At 38.9% G+C, this 18,300-nt stretch overlaps 1 protein-coding gene across 1 annotated transcript; it reads right to left on the reverse strand.

Annotated features, from left to right (window-relative positions):
* Nucleotides 1-4,272: 4,272 nt before the first annotated feature.
* On the reverse strand, nucleotides 4,273-6,653 carry LOC148029164 (phenylcoumaran benzylic ether reductase IRL1-like). The gene is made up of 5 exons (XM_087687922.1): nucleotides 6,184-6,653; nucleotides 5,484-5,618; nucleotides 5,099-5,336; nucleotides 4,811-5,014; nucleotides 4,273-4,669 (listed from the first exon to the last, which is right to left on the reverse strand). The coding sequence occupies exons 1-5, from the start codon at nucleotides 6,358-6,360 to the stop codon at nucleotides 4,506-4,508; spliced, it is 918 nt and encodes a 305-aa protein (XP_087544048.1). The 5' UTR covers nucleotides 6,361-6,653; the 3' UTR covers nucleotides 4,273-4,505.
* Between the last annotated feature and the right edge of the window lie 11,647 nt (nucleotides 6,654-18,300).

The following is an 18,300-nucleotide window of genomic DNA, read 5'->3' on the forward strand; positions in this document are numbered from 1 at the left end:
AGAGCTAGCCTCTAAAGCTCTCAATCATACTTGGAATCTATGTCTAAGAAGTAGGTGGAGAGAAGATAGAACTGGATAGGAGAAGCCTAATGGCACCATCTAAAAGAAAAGGATATATACACATGTATCCGACAAATTGTAAAGACAGCACGCATATCAAATACCACAACATGAGTAGCTAATTGAAGAAAATAATGATAAGATAAGAATAGTCAAAGAAGATATGAGTACACCAAAGTGCATGTGGCCTCTCATTCAAAGTAAATAGCCATCCTATATAGCCTTAATTGCACCTCTACCTCTGCCCATTACTATCACAAGGCCACAATGGAAAAAGTAAACCCCTTGGCCCCCTAGGATATTGTCTCACATGCATTGATAATTGACATTATGTCCATCTTACCCGTTTCCTCACCTCCTTCCTACTCTTACATACAACCATACCACTTGGTGTCTCCCATCCACCACTATCAAGTTGCAAATTACATGTATTATTGAGCACTCCATGAAAATGATTGCTTGGTATATTATTGTGCACTTGTAAACTATCATCGAGAAGTTGGAGAAGAACAATTATCTATCTCATCAAAGTTTCGTGTGACGAACCTCCTTATTAGAAAATGCCTTTATGAACTCATTTCAAGTAAAGAGGAGCCAAAGATGAGTAACCTTACAACTGTAGATGAATTAAAGGCATGGAAAGAATGAAATGCAAATGCTAAAAAGATGATGTATTGGCTATCTCCAATCATTGATAATACTATGCTACAACATTAAATAAAAATTTTCCAAGCGCCAATGTAACTTGGAAAACTTTTGAGAATATATTTTCAATTAATACAAATGCACAAAAGATTCAACTTGAGCAAGAGTTGAATACTTTGAAGAAAGAGAAAATGTTTATCAATGAGCATGTTTTAAAGGTGAAAAGCATTATAGATGCTTCGATAGTGATTAATGTAATGCATAACGATGATGATTTGGTTTCATCTACTTTGGGTGGCCTTACTAATGAGAAGGCCTTGAAATCATTTATCACTTCTAAATATGAAAAGAAGCCATTTATAGATTTGATAAGTTGATCTCTCTCACGATAATTAAAGAGATCAACATATAAGGTAAATCATGTGAAAGAAATGGTGAACAAGTCCAAGCTTTTGACTCAAGTTCAAGAAAGGGACGTGGCAAATCGTCTTCAAGAGACCGTGGTATGGGATGCATTGGTAATAACAAAAAAATTAAGTCATGCATTCGATGAAATGCAAATTTCAAGAGAGATCGTGAATATTTTAGAGACAATGGAGGCTCGAGGGAAACAATGGATAGCAAAGCAAAAGTTCTTACAATTCTAACATTGTTGCCATTATTGCAACAAAATGCCATATTGCAACTCATTGTTATGCTAAGAAGGATGATATAAGAAAGATTGTTGGGTGAAGATAAAAGTGGTCATTGTTGAAGATGATGAATATTTGAAGTTCATAGGAAAATTTGAATGGCAATATGGTTATATGTGAATAAAAGTTTTGAGATTTGAAAGGCAATATGGATATCAATTTTGAGATTGATAGGTTAAGAACAAGATCTCTTGTGAGGTTAAATGTGGTAACTAAAGTGACTTATCTCTTTCTAAAGGCCTTTTTGCATGATTTCATAATTGGTTTGTTGGCATTCTCGTGAATGAGATGTAAAGGGAAACACTACATGTTCCTTAGGAAGACCAAACCAAGCATAGGTGGTGACATGGGCATCCTATATGGGTCTTGAGTCAATGCAAGGAATATTCAACAAAGGGCTAGCAAACATAGCCAATGGACCAATGGTATCAAAAGCCTATGGGTGTATACATGCATGCATGTGTGCCTGCGCATGCACACAAATATAACAAATAGACAAAGAGTGCCATTAAATTAGGCTCGTGGTCTTACATTTGTTGAATTGTGAGCAAAGATAAAAGGCTGATCAAGGACAACAAACTTAAATGTCAAGATTAGTGTGCACACGAAAATGTATACAATGATGATTGATCCAAGGAAATTAAAGTACAAGTATTGAAGTTCAAGGTTTTGTGGATAAAGAAATGCCATTGTCACTAAGGACTCAAGTCCTTGATGAAGGAAGTTGCATCTCATTTGGAGAAAATTGATTATCATTAAAGAAAGGCATCAAAGTTTGTTTAGATGAAGTAAGTTAGGACTCAAATTAGTGTCCTATGCTAGGTGCATCTATGTGTGGTAACAAGGAAATGGAGTGCAACTTAAGACCCATAAATCAAGTGAAATTTGCAACCTACCACCAAGGTTTACAAGTCCAATGCAAGCTATGTCTCAATGTATCCAAGTACTATGGGATAATATGCACGTGCTTATCTTAAAGTGATACACCAAAGTTAAATTAGTGATTCTAAACATGATTAGGTGCATAAGAGGGACCAAGGGAGATTGATTAGTGCTTTGTAATGACTAGATACTAGTTTATCCTTTAGCCTATGCACATCTATGCACATCCTAACACAGGTGGTTTTTTAAGAGTTCATTTTGTTTGAAGGCTATGCCTACGCACATCATAACACAAGGTTCAAGCAATAGATGTGGACTAGGGTGTGATTAGATGCCTAGGATTCTACCATAGAGTTCTGACCTAAAGAATGGTGGTTTTATAATGAACCATTGCTATATATCTAATTGTTGTATGTTGGCCTCCACTGTATCATCTATCACCTATAAACAAATGCAATGCAAAATAGCCTCCTCTTGAAGGCTAGGTTAGCAAGTGTCCCCCCCATTGAGGGGGAGGGGGGCACATCTATTTGTTGTATGTTGGCTTCCACTATATCATCTATCACCTAATAACAAATGCAAGGCAAGGTAGCCTCCTCTTGAAGGCTTGGTTGACAGGAGTCTCACCCATTTGGGAGGGGGGGGGGGGGGGGGGGGGGGGGGGGGCGGAGGGCCCAGTTAGGTAATGGATGAACCAAAATAGCTTCTTCCAATCTGTCCTTTGAAGGCATGGACAGCGAGAGTGTTCCCCCCTTGGATAGGCCATTCCTATGCAATGGATAATGAGGCTATTAAACTATCACAAAAAGCAAAAGGGCCCCAAGCACATCCTTTTAAGTGCACATTTGAAGCAAAAAAAAGTGGGGTAAGCCAAACATAGATGTGAACCTAAGCAATGGTGCTTGGTAAAATGTTTCATCATACCAACATCCTGATGATCGAAGCCAATCACATCCTTTTAAGTGCACATTTGAAGCAAAAAAAAGTGGGGTAAGCCAAACATTGATGTGAACCTAAGCAATGGTGCTTGGTAAAATGTCTCATCATACCAACATCTTGATGATCGAAGCCAATCATCTCTAGAATTTTCAAAATGAAGTGCCAACCTACCCAATCATAAACATAGTCATTAAAGTTCTCATTTCTGAGTATTTGGCCAAAGTATGAACCATTGGGAAGATCCGGTGTCCAAATTCCTTGGAAGTAAAACAAACTTCATTGCAACTAAGCAAGTCTAAGGTATAATCATTGGATCTATTGGAAGAGGATCAAACTTCATTGCTATTGAGAGTCAGCATCGGCCTATGTTTCTTTAGGGGATTCTTAAGGGGATTCCTGGGATACCTTTGGATGCTCAACCTTGATAGGGATTCCTTAGGGAATCCCTGGGATACCTTTGGATGCTCAACCTTGATAAGACAATCATTGCATGCGCATCAACCCGTGCTTCTTGAAGCAATCCTTGGGATGCCCCTGAATGACCAACCTCGATCAAACATTACGAAGGTGTCCAGTCTCGTGCATGCGATCCTTTTTCCTCTACCAAGTCACTCAAAGGCCAAAAAATATTCGTACTTTACATTTTCATTTAATTTCTCTAAAAACGACAATCCGACATTCTCTTGCCTTAGAGAATAAAGATTTTACGGCATTCCGTCGATCTCCTCGTATCTGTTTAATTTGCTAATGTATAAAGATTTGCGGTTAGCCCACTATCCATCCACTCTTTTTCGCTTCCTGACCTCAGGACGTATCGCAAATCCCTCCCATATCGCAGATTCCCAACAGACAAGGCTAAGTAGAAGATATGAGATGAAGTGTTTTAACCATGTAGGATGATAGCTGGATCAAGCTAAATGCTGCTACTTTTCAGAATAATCAATTTCGTCTTGCTAGATAAACTCGATGAATCGAGCCACGGATTCATTGTATTGTTGCTGAGAATCTGGAGGTATATTTAATGTTATTAAACAGAAAATGCCGCACATACATCTGACAAAAGATATTCATGATTAAAACATCGCACGAGTACATATCATCCCCCTGAGTGAGGGGTGTTTGCTAATTTTGTCTTTCGAGCCATCTGCTACTCTGGTATGGCGGCGCAATACGTACCGCTGGTCAGAACTAAACACTTTATTTCACTTCAAAAAGCACTAACGTGTCGTAACTGCTGTACGAGGCCATGTCATATTTTGTGCTGCTCCCATTTGCTGTTAAGAACTACTAAAGGTATTTGTCAAGGTATTCGCTTGCAGTAGTATACTTCACATCTGGGTAGAGCTCAGATGCCTCAGCACCCTCAGGCCCTATGTCAAAATTGTACTGGTCGCCCTTAACAAAGATGTTGTGGACTGTAGCCAACACTATATTCTTAGGAATTGGTGAAGCTGCAGTTACACAAGCAGGAAAAAAATTTCTTAGCTGCAATATCAAGCAGAGACGAGCAAATGCAAATGTATTCATACATGTTGATCCTAACGTACTGCTATCATAAACAGCAGCAGTAACAGCAAACACTTAGCACTTACTCTTGATCAACTCAATCATATCCTCCTCTTTCACATATTCCCTCTCTAGCTTTGACCCGATTTTGCTCTCCCACAGCGACACAACCTCATTCACAGTCAGAATATTGGCCGGTGGTCTAATATACACAATCTTGTTTAGAGTTCTTGGGTCATCAATTGTCTTGATTGTGTAGGTTCCAATGTCTTCTTCTTTCACAAAGATGGCTGTAATAGCCAAGTAAACAACCAAAACAGTTGGCCAACCAAACCATCAGTAAAACCAAAGAAAAACAAGACCAAAGCCACTACCTTTGACATCCCCTGAGCCATAGATGGTCACTTTGTCTCTGGGAGGAGCAGGCTTGCCAAACTGCACCAGATTGCTGAGAGAATACCCTGCAAAGGCATTACTTGAGATATAAGTGTACGGGATTCCAGCAGCCTCAACCTTGCGGCGGATGGCTACTTTCTTCCCATACATGGTGTTCACGGGCTCCAGAGCCTTGGCACGGTCAACATCATTTCCGAACTCAGAGGGCAAGAATCTCTGCGTTCCAAAAGGCACACCCTCAGGATTAGCATCTCATAATTAGAATACTATCCTCTAGGACAGCAACAAAATAGAGGCGATGGAATAAATGAAATGCACCCGGAGACAGCACAACTAAAGGAGCTCACAAAGAGGCTTCCCTACCTTCACTGTGCCCACTTCCTTGATGGCTGTGATGATCTTCTCTTGCTCAGGGATAGCAGGCCCTCCCACGGTTGAGATGACTACATCAGCCTCCTTGATTGCAGCAACAAGGCTAGCATGGTCATCAAGGGAACCCTGCAAAAACCAAATGAAAACGGGGAAATTAGAGCTTCCCAGGATAGGAATGAGTAAATAAGAGCCACTCCATGCTTAAAAACAAGCCCTACACTAGGTGTAAGAACATCATGTGCATTAGATTAGCAAACAATGGACTGCAAAGCCTCGCAAGGAGCAGTCAGGGGACACAGCCCCCCTTGCTCCCTGCCACACCTAGCTGGATATATAGTGCCTAGTGGGCGGAAGATCAATATACTCAGCTCCGTAGGAGAAAACAATGCAAAAAGAAGCCCTGTTTCTTGGAGATGTCAACTCGCTGCGATGAAACAAAGCAAAACTAAGGCCCTTAAGGGGCAAATTGGACATCAGATATCGAGCAAATTCCACAGGATAAAACATGTATCGGAACTCTAGGATAAAACATGAATCAAAGAAAACTGAAGGCTTCCTCCCATGAAAACAATGATTGACCGTTACCCATAAAAGATATTTAAAAACCCCGGCTATATCCACGGGGCCAGTCGACCCCTAATACCGAGAACGGAAAATTCATGCTACATATGAAAGAGAGTAGTGCCCAGACCTCGACTAGCCTGATGCCGAGAGATTTAAACGACTCGACGAGCTCGGCCTTAGCAGCGATGGTGGCCGGGCGGATGAGGATAGTGGTGGGGTGGCCCTCGACAATGCTGGCTCTGGCGACATGCTTGCCAATGTAGCCGGTGGCGCCGATGATGAGGACACGGGTCTTAGCACCCATGGCGGAGGAAGGGGTCCTCAGGAGGAGAAGGGAAGGAGAGAGGGAGGAGGGTTGGAGGTGCAGGTGAGCTGCGAGGAAACTCACAAGGAGGGCTACAAAACCGACTACACCAAGGAAGAGGAGCTGGTTAGCTATGGCGGATGTGATGGTCAGCAATCACACACCACAGAGTGTCTCTCTCCCTCTTCCTGTGTGTGCGAGAATGCGACGAAGGTACTCAGTTGGATTCGAGTTGCAGGTAAGAAAAACGAGGTGGCAGAGGTGTATAAGTAGACACAGAGAGAGAGAGAGAGAGAGAGTGTGTGTGTGTGTGTGTGTGTGTGTGTGTGTCTGTGTGTATGTGTCTGTGTTTGCCCACGAGCTCCTTCCACGAGCTTAGAATTCTCGCGCGCTTGAGCCTTCTCGTGCTTCCCGATTAAATGCCCTCCCCTCCCCGCCGCCCCGTTGCTTGTGACGGCAATGACAATAACAACAATTCCTCTTATATTCCTATAATCTACCTCTCACGTTCTAATTATTTGTAACCCCTTCGTTAATTACACTTTGAATTTGATACACCTAGAGCCCGGTCCCGTGCATGTTAAGAGCTGTGTCACACCCTAGGGCTAGCCCGGGCAGTCGAACTCCACTACCCCTACTAACCCTTGGTCACACTCAGCAGCCACAAGGTGTCTAGGGTTTCCTCCACCCCACAATAACCTTCTAAGGTGCAATGCTAGCAAGGTGAAAGGAAATGGTCTTCTCCAATTAGATAATAAACAATAGACTGAGCCATCTCTGTGTCAGCCAAATCAACACATCCAATGAGAATATTTCCTTCTAATTTTCATTTCTAAACGATTGCCATTGACACATTGATTACAATTGTATTTCCCTTTTTCTCCTCCCCTCTAGGCTGTGCTGCAATCTCGGGGTAGGGGAGGCATGATTTTCATGCCATTTGCCCCACTCAACCTAGGGTGACCCAGCTCTAAGTAAGCTAGCGGTGCACATACACATAACCATGGTTCCTTAGCCACACACAAGTTAACATTCATTGGCAATGGCACCATATTAAGTGTGTCGCAGTAGGTGACGGAGCTCGAATAGATTGATCGACCAGAGGAGAAAGAAGGCATACACAACTAACCTATAAATGCCACATATTGAAGACTTTGGAAGTTAAGGGAGTAGTCTCCAAATTGGAGGGCACTTTGATGACTCACACAAGTCCCCCCAAACAATAACATAAGTAATTAATTGAGGGAAAACACACGGACATGCTCATGTAGTCTTCTATAAGTGGAACTCACACAAGTATGTGTCCCAGCTTTAGAGGCAACCATATGAGGTGGATTCAACTAGTAGGTTCTAAAATCATGGGAGAAGTCACGTGCCTCTCCACCTACCTCACTAAACCTAGAAGACCATACACTCCACAGTACAAGCTCACATGCAATTGGATGTATAGTTCATGATGGTGTTTGATTGATGTTCACAATGGTGAATGCCCATAATTCCCACCTAATTACTAAGAAAACTAGCACGGTCCATGTATTGATTGGCTTGGAAAGTAAGTGTGAAATCTAGATAATGTGCCACATACGTTGACAATCACCTTGCTCAACTTATTAAAGGTCTAGTAGGTTTACACAAGCCTGATAGTTATAGATATTTGTTACACAAAACAAACACAATCCAAGGTTTGAACTCACACGCCCATGAAACTCAACTTGCTCTCAAACCAACTGGGTTACAACCCATTCACACACTTTGAAATTTTATAATTGATTTTGTATTATTGTCTTTATTATTCCTTCACCAAACCTGACACTTAAGGCTAGGTCACATCTGGGTTTATTAGGAGCACTAGAACACTATTGTCCCTAGTTGGGTATCAAAGGACTAGGGTTATGTAAACTCTTGGGTCCCCCTACTACAATGCACAAATTTTGTGGTGCTAATGAGGGGTTAACCAAGTGCAAAATATATGTAATGACAACCAAATAACCAATCACAAGTTGCAATCTTCTATAGATGCTTGAAAAGATACCATTGAAGAACCCTGGTAATGTGCATACATTTCATCATTTTATAATAAGTTAATCTCAGTGTGTACTTGTCAGACATAATAACCTTCGGCCGGCCAAGTAGCCCAAGACAACCATTAATTAGTGTCTTTTGGACCTTGGCACTTCTTGCCCTTGTCCGGGACACACTAATTAATGGCCGTCTTGCATAACCTTTGACCGGGCAAGTAGCCCAAGATGACCATTAATTAGTGTGTCCCGAACAATAACCTTTGGCCGGGCAAGTAGCCCATGACGGCCATTAATTAGTGTGTCCCAAACAAGGGCAATAAGTGCCAAGGTCCGAAGGTTATTACGTCTAACAGTACTTACCCAGATATTTGAAGTTTTATAAGTTTGTTTTTATGCTCTACAAATTTTACAGCTACTTAAATAACACATTTTTCCTCCTAGCAACAATTTGTGGGGGGTTTGAGGGGTAAAGAAATCCCACTCCCCTCATTGGCACTTGGTATAACTTTGTTGTACTATTCCTTAACTAAAACACAACCATGTTGCCATTTTTTAAAATTTATGTGTCGTGCCAACAAAGACCACTTTATTATGGATTTGGAACTTCTATAATATAATTTATCTATTGCTATAAAATTGTTACGGTTTGTTACACGTTTAACTATTTTGTAAGTTGATTTTGTGAACTATTTTAAAAAATAACTAATTATTAGACAAATTTGAGATTTTAGAAGTTAAATTATGTGTACCCATAAACTTGTTAAGTCTTTTCTCTTGCACATCTAAAATGCTTCGCTTGTTAAAGATTTTCTGCACTAATTAAGCATTTGATTTGTCAAATAGTGTCATTGTCATGGTATCATGGTGGGAGTTGTTCTATGATGATACCACATGTGTTAATTGTGTGATAATTTGTTTCTCTCCTAAAAGCCCAGTACCACCCTAATTCTGTACTTAATCATTTATACTCCCATCCCTTACAAATCTAGTTTGTCTTATCTCTATAAGCGCTTCCACTATCTACATGTTTTCAATGCTACCTTCCCCTTTCCATTACAATTGTTATAAGTTTTACCACTATCATCAAAGCTTGTTTAATGTACTATCTCCGACTTCTCTCATCTTGACCTCTTCTACTTATCTCCCTAATCATTGTGGGCTAAGTAATGCACTTAATGATTATATGCAAAAAGCATATTCCAGGTCATGAGATCATGACATTAGTCATCTCAAGTGTTTATGTTGAAGAGTAGTAAGATTCTCTCTGATATCTTCTTTGAGACACTTCCTCTATGCTACAATGCCATGTAAATGAAGAGTTGCCTCATATTCTTCCTACCTTCTTTTGTTACCACTAAAGCTATATAGAGTGGTGCACTTCATCAGTCTCATCCATCAAGCTTAACACCTTCTCATGCAATCCGACAACATAACTATGCAAGGGTTGGTGATAGGTATAGTAAATGGTTCTATCCTTTGACACATGTAGTGTAAGAATTCCATCTTAGTCCTTCCTATTTGGATCCTTGTTTGATATTATAGGTGGCAGGACCAACCCCTCCAACTCTCACGTTTTTATCTTACTCAAATTTAATATGTTAAGTTTGATTTATGTTAAAACATATTGTATCTACTTTGTGATAAAGTTAATGTTTCCTATTCAAGCTATTCAATTGTTCATGTATTATTGTTGATAACATTGTGATTGTTCTCAAAATTTGTTCGTATTATTGTAAGAGTTTTTTTAATGTTTTGCTTTTTGCTAACACGCACTTTTTTTATTTGATTTGTCATAAGAAAGCTCAAAATTTAGATTTTCTGAGCACGTATGTAAAAAGGACAAAACCTACCTTGAACCATGGTTTTTTTCAATGAAAGTGTGAAGGGAGAGAGTATTTGAAAGGGAAGCAAGCAAAGAAACCAATGAGAGTGAAAAGTACGGAGGGAAAATGCTCTTAGCCTAGTAATTTTACCTTAGCGGGTGTTGGTATTTTTTTAGAATGTTTGTTGGCATACTTTTTAGAATATCTACCTGTATCTATCAATGGAAATTTTGACAAATATACCAATGTACGTACTAGCAAAAATACCAACACATATATCAAGGGTATTTTCTATTCACTTTCTCATTGGAAGCTCCGATCAATACATCCACCACATGTTGTAGTGTAAGCCAAATAGGTTATTATATGTTTGGGAATGGATAGTTTTTAAACAAATTAATGTGTGACAAATTACATTCTCTTTTGTGAGACCACTACATTAGATATCTTAGGCCCAACATTTACCTCATTACAAGATACAAAAGCCAAGGTTCAATTAAGCAAGGTTGTCATATTTTGCCTATCTATGTTATTATTTTAATGTGTACTCATTAAAAATGGAGTTTTTTCATGTTTTCTAGTGTTTTGCTATGTTTGTAATACAAGCGTAAAATTTGCATATGGGAGAGCTACAAATGTCAAAATTACCAAAATATCATGTATACTTTTTTTGTCAAACCATTTTGAAACTCGTTTGTTCCATTCTTTTGTCCAAGAAGGATCTATATTTGAGTGCTAGATAAAAATCATCATGAACGAGCTCTGTTGAGATTGCACGTCTTTATAATCAATATTATATCACATCATTTAAAAGCATTAGGTCATATCTTAAATCAGTGGACCATAGTTATTCTCATAAAACTTGCAAAGTACTATGTATCAATAAATCTTAATGAAAATTATGGGGCTACATTGAGAATTTTGGTAATATTTTAGGGAAATTTAGCCCCATAATCAATGTATGTCTTGGAAATATTGACAAATATGAAGACATATTGGTAACTTTTGAAATTTGAGGTGAAATTTAAGAAGTCTCATAAGAAGTTGGAGATATCTTGTTAATTTTCATTGAACCTTCTTGGTACTATATGCTTGTAATCTTCTCTTGGACTTTCTTCACAATGTACCCTCAAATTTGTCATGTCTTGACACTAATCATGTATTTTGTTATGAATTGCATGCTTCTTCTCAATGCCTTTGAAACATGAAAAATAGAAAGCCAAAATAAAAAGGCCTTTTCCATTTGTCTTTCTTTGGTTAGGTTGATTTGATTTTACAAACATGTCTTGGGATTTAAGAAGAAGATAAATAGTTACTTAGCAAAAACCCTTCCTTATGAAAACACTTGCAAATTACAAAATGCAACACCTCTTAGCTTTTATTAAATCATGTTATAACAAAGATTTTACTTGTGAGATCATGTTCCCAAAATAGCTCACAAAATACTATGTCACACATAATGTAGAACTTGAGGACTCATGTTCTTGAGACATTTGGGGTGCATATCACTAATCTTAACATGTTGGAATGCATTGTGTGAAACAAGATTTGTACTAGTGATAGAGAGGCCTAGCAATTCTCAAAATTAAATAAATTGTGAATTTCTCTCATACTTGACATGTGTCTCGCATTGTTTAAGAATGTGATAAAGCATCATAAGGGATCACCCTAAACTAAATTTTAGTAAAATATGCATATCCTCCTCTCAATTAATATTTGATGCAGTAATGTCTCTGTGATGAGGGAGAGAAGAAGGGGAGAATTTAAAATCACAATGTTAGGCCTTAAGAAAGGCTACTCATAAAAGTAAAAGTATGTGGTAATTTGGTCAAGAAAAGCAAGTGACTAAAATGTAGTTGATACATCTTTAATATCTTCACATGACTTTGCAACATCATTCAACAAGTACCTAAAAAAAGGAATGAAATTATAAAGGTGGGAATACATCCCATTCATCTTGAAATTTAGTAACCTAGTATCCTATGTGATAGCACTTTTTCAATCTACTATGATAATGCCACCAATACAAAAAATTTGGCCATAAACTTCCAAATCTTGTTTGTAGGCATTCGCAAAATATGTATCTCACTCTTAGAGACCAAGACATGTGTATCATGTTTTTGTAGTGGGATGACACAATAATCATGTGCATGTGTTGGAAATTATGTTCACATATTGAACGTGTACAAGCTGTAAAGGACGATACGTCTATGTTTGGAGCATAACTAACTACCAAATAATGATTCTAAGCCTAAATTTGTTATTTAGTATCTCTTCCACTTTCATGCAAAAGTATAGAGCACATATGTTATGCAAATTTGAAGTGCAAAAAGGAGGCCATCAAAATAATATTAGAGGCTAGTTTAACAACTTAGTGAAGATGAAAGTATTGTTTGACCATAAACAAAATGGATGGCAATGGCAACGACTAGAGAAAACATTCATGTAGCCATAATTGAAGTTCTAAAATGGTCAGGATAAAAATTTCATCACATCAGATTTCCTATCAAATAAGCTAATTGATATAGAGAACACAATCTGTTTTCAAGCATAATGCACATTTCAAGCGACAAATTATATTTTAAATTTTGAGATTCTATACCATCTCGGGATCAAAACATCTTGTGTACCTCTCCACCTATCCTACATAGCACATGTATAGTACACCCCAACCTAAAAAGTATGAACTACTGTTAACCCCCTAGAAATTATAAATTGATAGCTATCAAACTATGCAAAAACTGGCTTCCAAACCTCTCTCTCTCTCTCTCTCTCTCTCTCTCTCTCTCTCTCTCTCTCTCTCTCTCTCTCTCTCCACACACGCACACATGAGTGGAATTAATTGCATGCATTCTACATAGTATTGTATGAATTGTAAAAATAAGATGAAATTGTACTAATTGTGTGAATTGTGATCATATGATGAATTTTATTGCTATGGTCCTTTTTCAATAAATTGCCATGACGAGATTGCTATGGTTCTTTGGGGAATTTGTGCTTTATTGGATGCTTGCATTTGGTGCTATTCTTGATTGGAAACATACTTACATCAATGGCTTGCACTTTATCATACTCTTTGTTTGGATGGGCATAGTATGTTTAGGCATAAAGTTAGCATGCTTTGCTTTGGAATAAGAGCTTGCACTTTGTTGCATTCTATGCCAATGTCCTTTGATGTTTTGCATGCTCTCATTTTAAGTGATTTGAATGGAAGTCTTTATGTCCTTTGATAGACTTTGAATTGTAATCATATGATAAAATTGATCGCTATGGTCCTTTAAGGAATTTGCCATGATGTCAGACACTTCCATTGGTTTCTAATTTTGATTGCAATCATGGCTTCATTGATCACATGGTTTTTGTCATACAACATAGCTCCTTCAATTGCTTGCACTTTATCATACTCTTTTTTTTTTGGGGGGGGGGGGGGGGGGGGGGGCATAACATGTTTAGGCATCAAGCTAGCATGCTTTGCTTTGAAATAGTGGCTACATTAATCACTTGAATTTTGTCGCATTCCATGCTAATGTCCTTTAATGTTTTACATTCTTGCATTTTCCAAGTGATTTGAATGAAAGTCCTTATGTCCTTCGATTTTTTTCAAGACAAAGCTTTTGGTTGTATGATAAGTGTGATTTGTTAAACATATAAGGAATTATTGGTATCAATATTACATATTGTGTCACTACTCACTACATGGGAGACATATGAGTGTATAAACTGCACACACCAAAGACTCTTCAAGTGCAAGTCTTAGCTACTTCATGTGTTTGAACTTTCCATTAGTTCTAATTGAGTAACCCTCGCAAAAACGGATGCCATGGATCACAGCATGCCTCTGCCATCTATGACAAATGATAGCCAATATAGCACAAGGATGATGTAATGGGTTTTGTGTCACCAAGCCAATTTCATGTTTTACCTCCCAACCTATCTTTCTAGGGCCTTTGATATCAAGGCTAGGGAGCCTTTCTTGCTCTCTTTAACCTTTTATCCCTTGATGCCCTTGGTTGGTTGGAATGTGTCGTTTGCTTTTGTAACATCCTTACCTTTGTCTTGTTGTTTTTCCAGTGTTCGACTGGCATCTGTTGGCCCTTGTATCTCGATCACAATGCTACCAGCACTACCAAGGACTATGACACAATGAGGGGTGTACGACCACAAACTCTCAAGCACAACAAAGTGTTGCCATCTCGAGGGAACACTCCCAAAAGTAACAACTTTATTTTTCTCCTTCATGCACTTCTTTTGAATGGTTTCTATTCTATTTTTCACCTATTCTGTCATAAAAGTAGCCCCTACTTCCTCATTCACTCTCTCCGTGATTGCATCCCAATCCTTTGGGTCAAAAGTTCCCTTTGTATACATGAACCCATTGCTCCTCATAATGTTTCGATAGTAGGGTTATTTTCATATCACCCCATAGTTAGCTCTATTTCTTAGTGACATCTTCATCGTCATCGATCGGTGAAGAAGGCGTATCAACATTTTGGGATAGTGCACGGGGTCAAGGTTTCTTTACCCACTTCTCAATCACTTGTGGGCCTACTGTCTTATTCGTAGGCTGTGGTGCTAATGGGCTTTTGTGGAGAAACTATGAAGCATGCAGTGCAGGCTCAAGTGGTGGTGTGGATGAAACTTTGACAAGGGGAGGGATCGTGGATGGCGGCATATGCATAGGTGGCAAAGGCAATGGTAGTGGACTCGTGAAAGTATGATGTGCTAGTGAGTGATGTGTGGTATGGAACATACGTGCACAACCATGCAAATCATGAATGAGGCTAGGGTAGCTCCTGAAAGAGAGGTCGAGGAGCGTCATGAGCAACATGAAGACTAACAACTTTGAATGTAATTGGACAAGGAGACAAGATAGATGGAGATGTATATGAAGGTGCAGCTCAACCTTGCGAAGTTGCTTGCTCGACAAAAGGTAACACTCAAACACAACATCTTGTCGATATTGCCCGTTTTCAAATAAATGTTTTCCTCCCCCCCCCCGCACACACATACAAAGAGAGAGAGAGAGAGAGAGAGAGAGAGAGAGAGAGAGAGAGAGAGAGAGAGAGAGAGAGAGAGAGAGAGAGAGAGAGAGAGAGAGAGAGAGAGAGAGAGAGAGGGAGGGAGGGAGGGAGAGAGAGGGGCATGGAGTTAGATATACATTTAGTTTATTGCATGTAGGATGGATGATGTTGGGAGGTTTTCACTCTTAGGTGGCATGCTATATGCTTACAATTGAAGCAGTCATAGTATAAGAGAAGGTAGTTGCCAGTGTAGATGGTGTGGATGAACACATCATAATGATGGTGTGTTACATTTATCATTGGGCCTCATTATTTGTATTGGTAGAGGTAGGGATGATAATGTATTCTTCGTGCATATGATGGTGCTTTCTAAGGTGGTCTGCATTTTAAAATCGCATCTACTCCTAGATATGGTCAAATGCAAGGTTAGAGAATCAACATCAATACGCAACATACTATTGTATGTCATATGAAGCATTTCATGAGTTGAAATTTATGATTGAGACACACTTGGCATGAGAGAGCTCTCGTTAGGGAACCCTTACAGTTGGATCTGGCGTTAGCATGTGTCTTATGTTGTCTAGGCACTCATTCGTCTACTAGGTCTATGGTCAAGATTTTTGGTATAGGTGACTTAACAATTAGGAAATATGTATAGGTAGTTGTGAATAGATTGTGTGTGCCATGTATGTTTGCTAGGAAATTACTAAGTGTTTCAATTGGGGAACATCTATGGACCATCATGGTAGAGTTTGAGGACTTGACATGTCTCCCCAATATCTACGAAGCATTTCCTAGCATTGGGGAGATAGGTCAAGTCCTCAAACTTACTGGTTTGTAGAATATAGGCATTTCCTAGCATAGTATGTTTGTAAACATGGATTCCAATTACTAGCAAAATCATAACAAAGTTTGTTTCCCAATTACTAAGTTTGAGGAATATAGGCATTTCCTAGCATAGTATGTTTGTAAACATGGATTCCACTCCTTGCTCTTATAGGGAGTGGTTTGCTCAAGGAAGTTATTTTTGGGAATGTAGTTTGTGCAGCTTTGGGTGGGACATATGACTCCATGAACTTCAAGGCTTCAAAAGTGTTTTATCAAATGAAGTCTTGCCATGTGCTAAGTGAAACAATTATACAAGTGCAAGCACAGGAAATCATGCCATATCTTGTAGTGGACTCGACATATAAACCCACAAGTTTCTTGCTAAAGGTATTCAAGTCAAAAGGAGGGCATGACCTTAGAGAGAAAAACATGTTTGTCAAACAAATAGCTAGAGGCCGAGTAAAGGTGGAAAACACTTTTGGGATTCTAAAAAGAAGATGATGAACTTTATGCAAATTGAACATGTCATTACCATTTGCCCCAAAGGTTGTTGCCATGTGCACACAAGCAGGCAGAGGGATATGGGGTTGTATATGAGAATGGCATTGTACCAAGACTTTATTCAAAAAGTCGGCGAGGGGACTTTGCTCTTGGTATGTAGGTTCGCATGGCATATAATACAAACTTTGTTATGATTTTGCAAAATTTGTAGCACACATGGAGATTGACGTAGGTTTTTTTTTTCCTTTTCTTTTTTGGGTTTCAGGATGATTGACGAAATGTAGCTCTTGAAATTTTATGAGGGAGGCATTTGATGATTCGGTACGATGCTATTTGCATTGTTTTATGTTTATTACTGGTTGCATTGTGTGCTTGGCATTGCTTTTTCTTGCATTGTACATTTATCAATAATTGCATTAGCATGCAATTATTCTTGGTTTCAGGAGGGGTGGATGGAGGAGGGAGGGTAGAGTGGAAAAGGCGATGAAAGGGGAGAGCATAGTCATTGTGTTCGTGTAATGCATTGGCATATTCAATGATGTGCAAATTGGGGTGATGGGCTGACAATAGCATGCATGTGCTATTGTGTAGGGTTCAAATCCTTGCAAGGTTAAGATCAAACCATTTCAAGGCTTGTGAGTTCTATTATATCAATGTTATTTTATAATTTGGTTTAATCAATTTGTAAATTAAGGTGATGAAGTACTTAATTTGTAGTATGTAGGGCTGTACTAGAGTATATACAATATAAATGCGCATTCTGAAGTTGCAATCATAGCTGTATGGATTATATTTGATTGATTAGGTTTATTCAATTTGCACATTTAAATGCTCAATGTATATTGTAGAGCTTAGGTTAATTTGTTTAGGATTATTTTATTGAAGTTATTTTCACACTTGTTTCTAGAGTTTACTCTGCCTGCAGCTTTCCCTTCCATGTGGTCACCCTTCCAGCTATCCAAAAGATGAAGGAGATATTTTTGAGCCTTTTCTCCTGGCCGACTAAACATATGCTCAGAAGTGGATGCATAGTAGGCAGATGCACAATCTCCTTTTGCACTCTCGAGACCAACCAAAATTTACTATATTAGAGACCCCCTAATTACAATTTACTAGCTATCCATTGCATCCCTTGACCATTGGCATGATAATCATTTCCTTCTAGACAACATAAATCATATTATTGTGTGGTTATATGTTTTAGCTCATCAAAAGCTAAAGTGGTCAATCCAACAATCCTTAACTAAGCATTGAAACTCTACGAAAAAAATAAAATTCCTTTCAATATTGTTTAATGTCCCCTTTGCATAATCTAGCTACGTAGAATCCCCTCCTCCCTCATATGAGAGAGAGAGAGAGAGAGAGAGAGAGAGAGAGAGAGAGAGAGAGAGAGAGAGAGAGAGAGAGAGAGAGAGAGAGAGAGGAAAATAGAAAGAGAAAAATAGGAGAGAGAAAATAATAAAATAAGCAAAGGGAGAGAGAGGGGGGAGAAAAATGAGAGAGAGAGTACAAGAGAATAGGGGTATAGTGATGGGCGATATCGATGCAAATTAGTAGCATCGCTAAGCGACGCAAATAGCAATGCTACTTTGAGAAAAGAAAAGTGGATGAAACCCGAGTGCGACATTTTTTCGTAAAGAGTTTGAGAGAGAGTGAAAGAGATCGTGGCTTTGGGAGGGAGGGGGAGAGGAAGAGAGAAAGAGAGAGAAGGAGAGCTTCTCACCATCACCATTACCGCCATTGCTA

Source organism: Lygodium microphyllum, chromosome 11, assembly GCF_053477565.2.
Source record: "Lygodium microphyllum isolate KBCC chromosome 11, Lygodium_microphyllum_v1.1.10, whole genome shotgun sequence".
NCBI lineage: Eukaryota > Viridiplantae > Streptophyta > Polypodiopsida > Schizaeales > Lygodiaceae > Lygodium > Lygodium microphyllum.

Excerpts from the sequence above, each read along its gene's own strand:
- LOC148029164 (XM_087687922.1), bottom strand. The coding sequence starts at position 6,360 with ATGGGTGCTAAGACCCGTGTCCTCATCATCGGCGCCACCGGCTACATT. Across the intron at positions 5,619-6,183 it reads TCGGCATCAGGCTAGTCGAG|GGTTCCCTTGATGACCATGC; the intron begins GTCTGGGCACTA and ends TGGTTTTTGCAG. Across the intron at positions 5,015-5,098 it reads TGGCTCAGGGGATGTCAAAG|CCATCTTTGTGAAAGAAGAA; the intron begins GTAGTGGCTTTG and ends TGGCTATTACAG.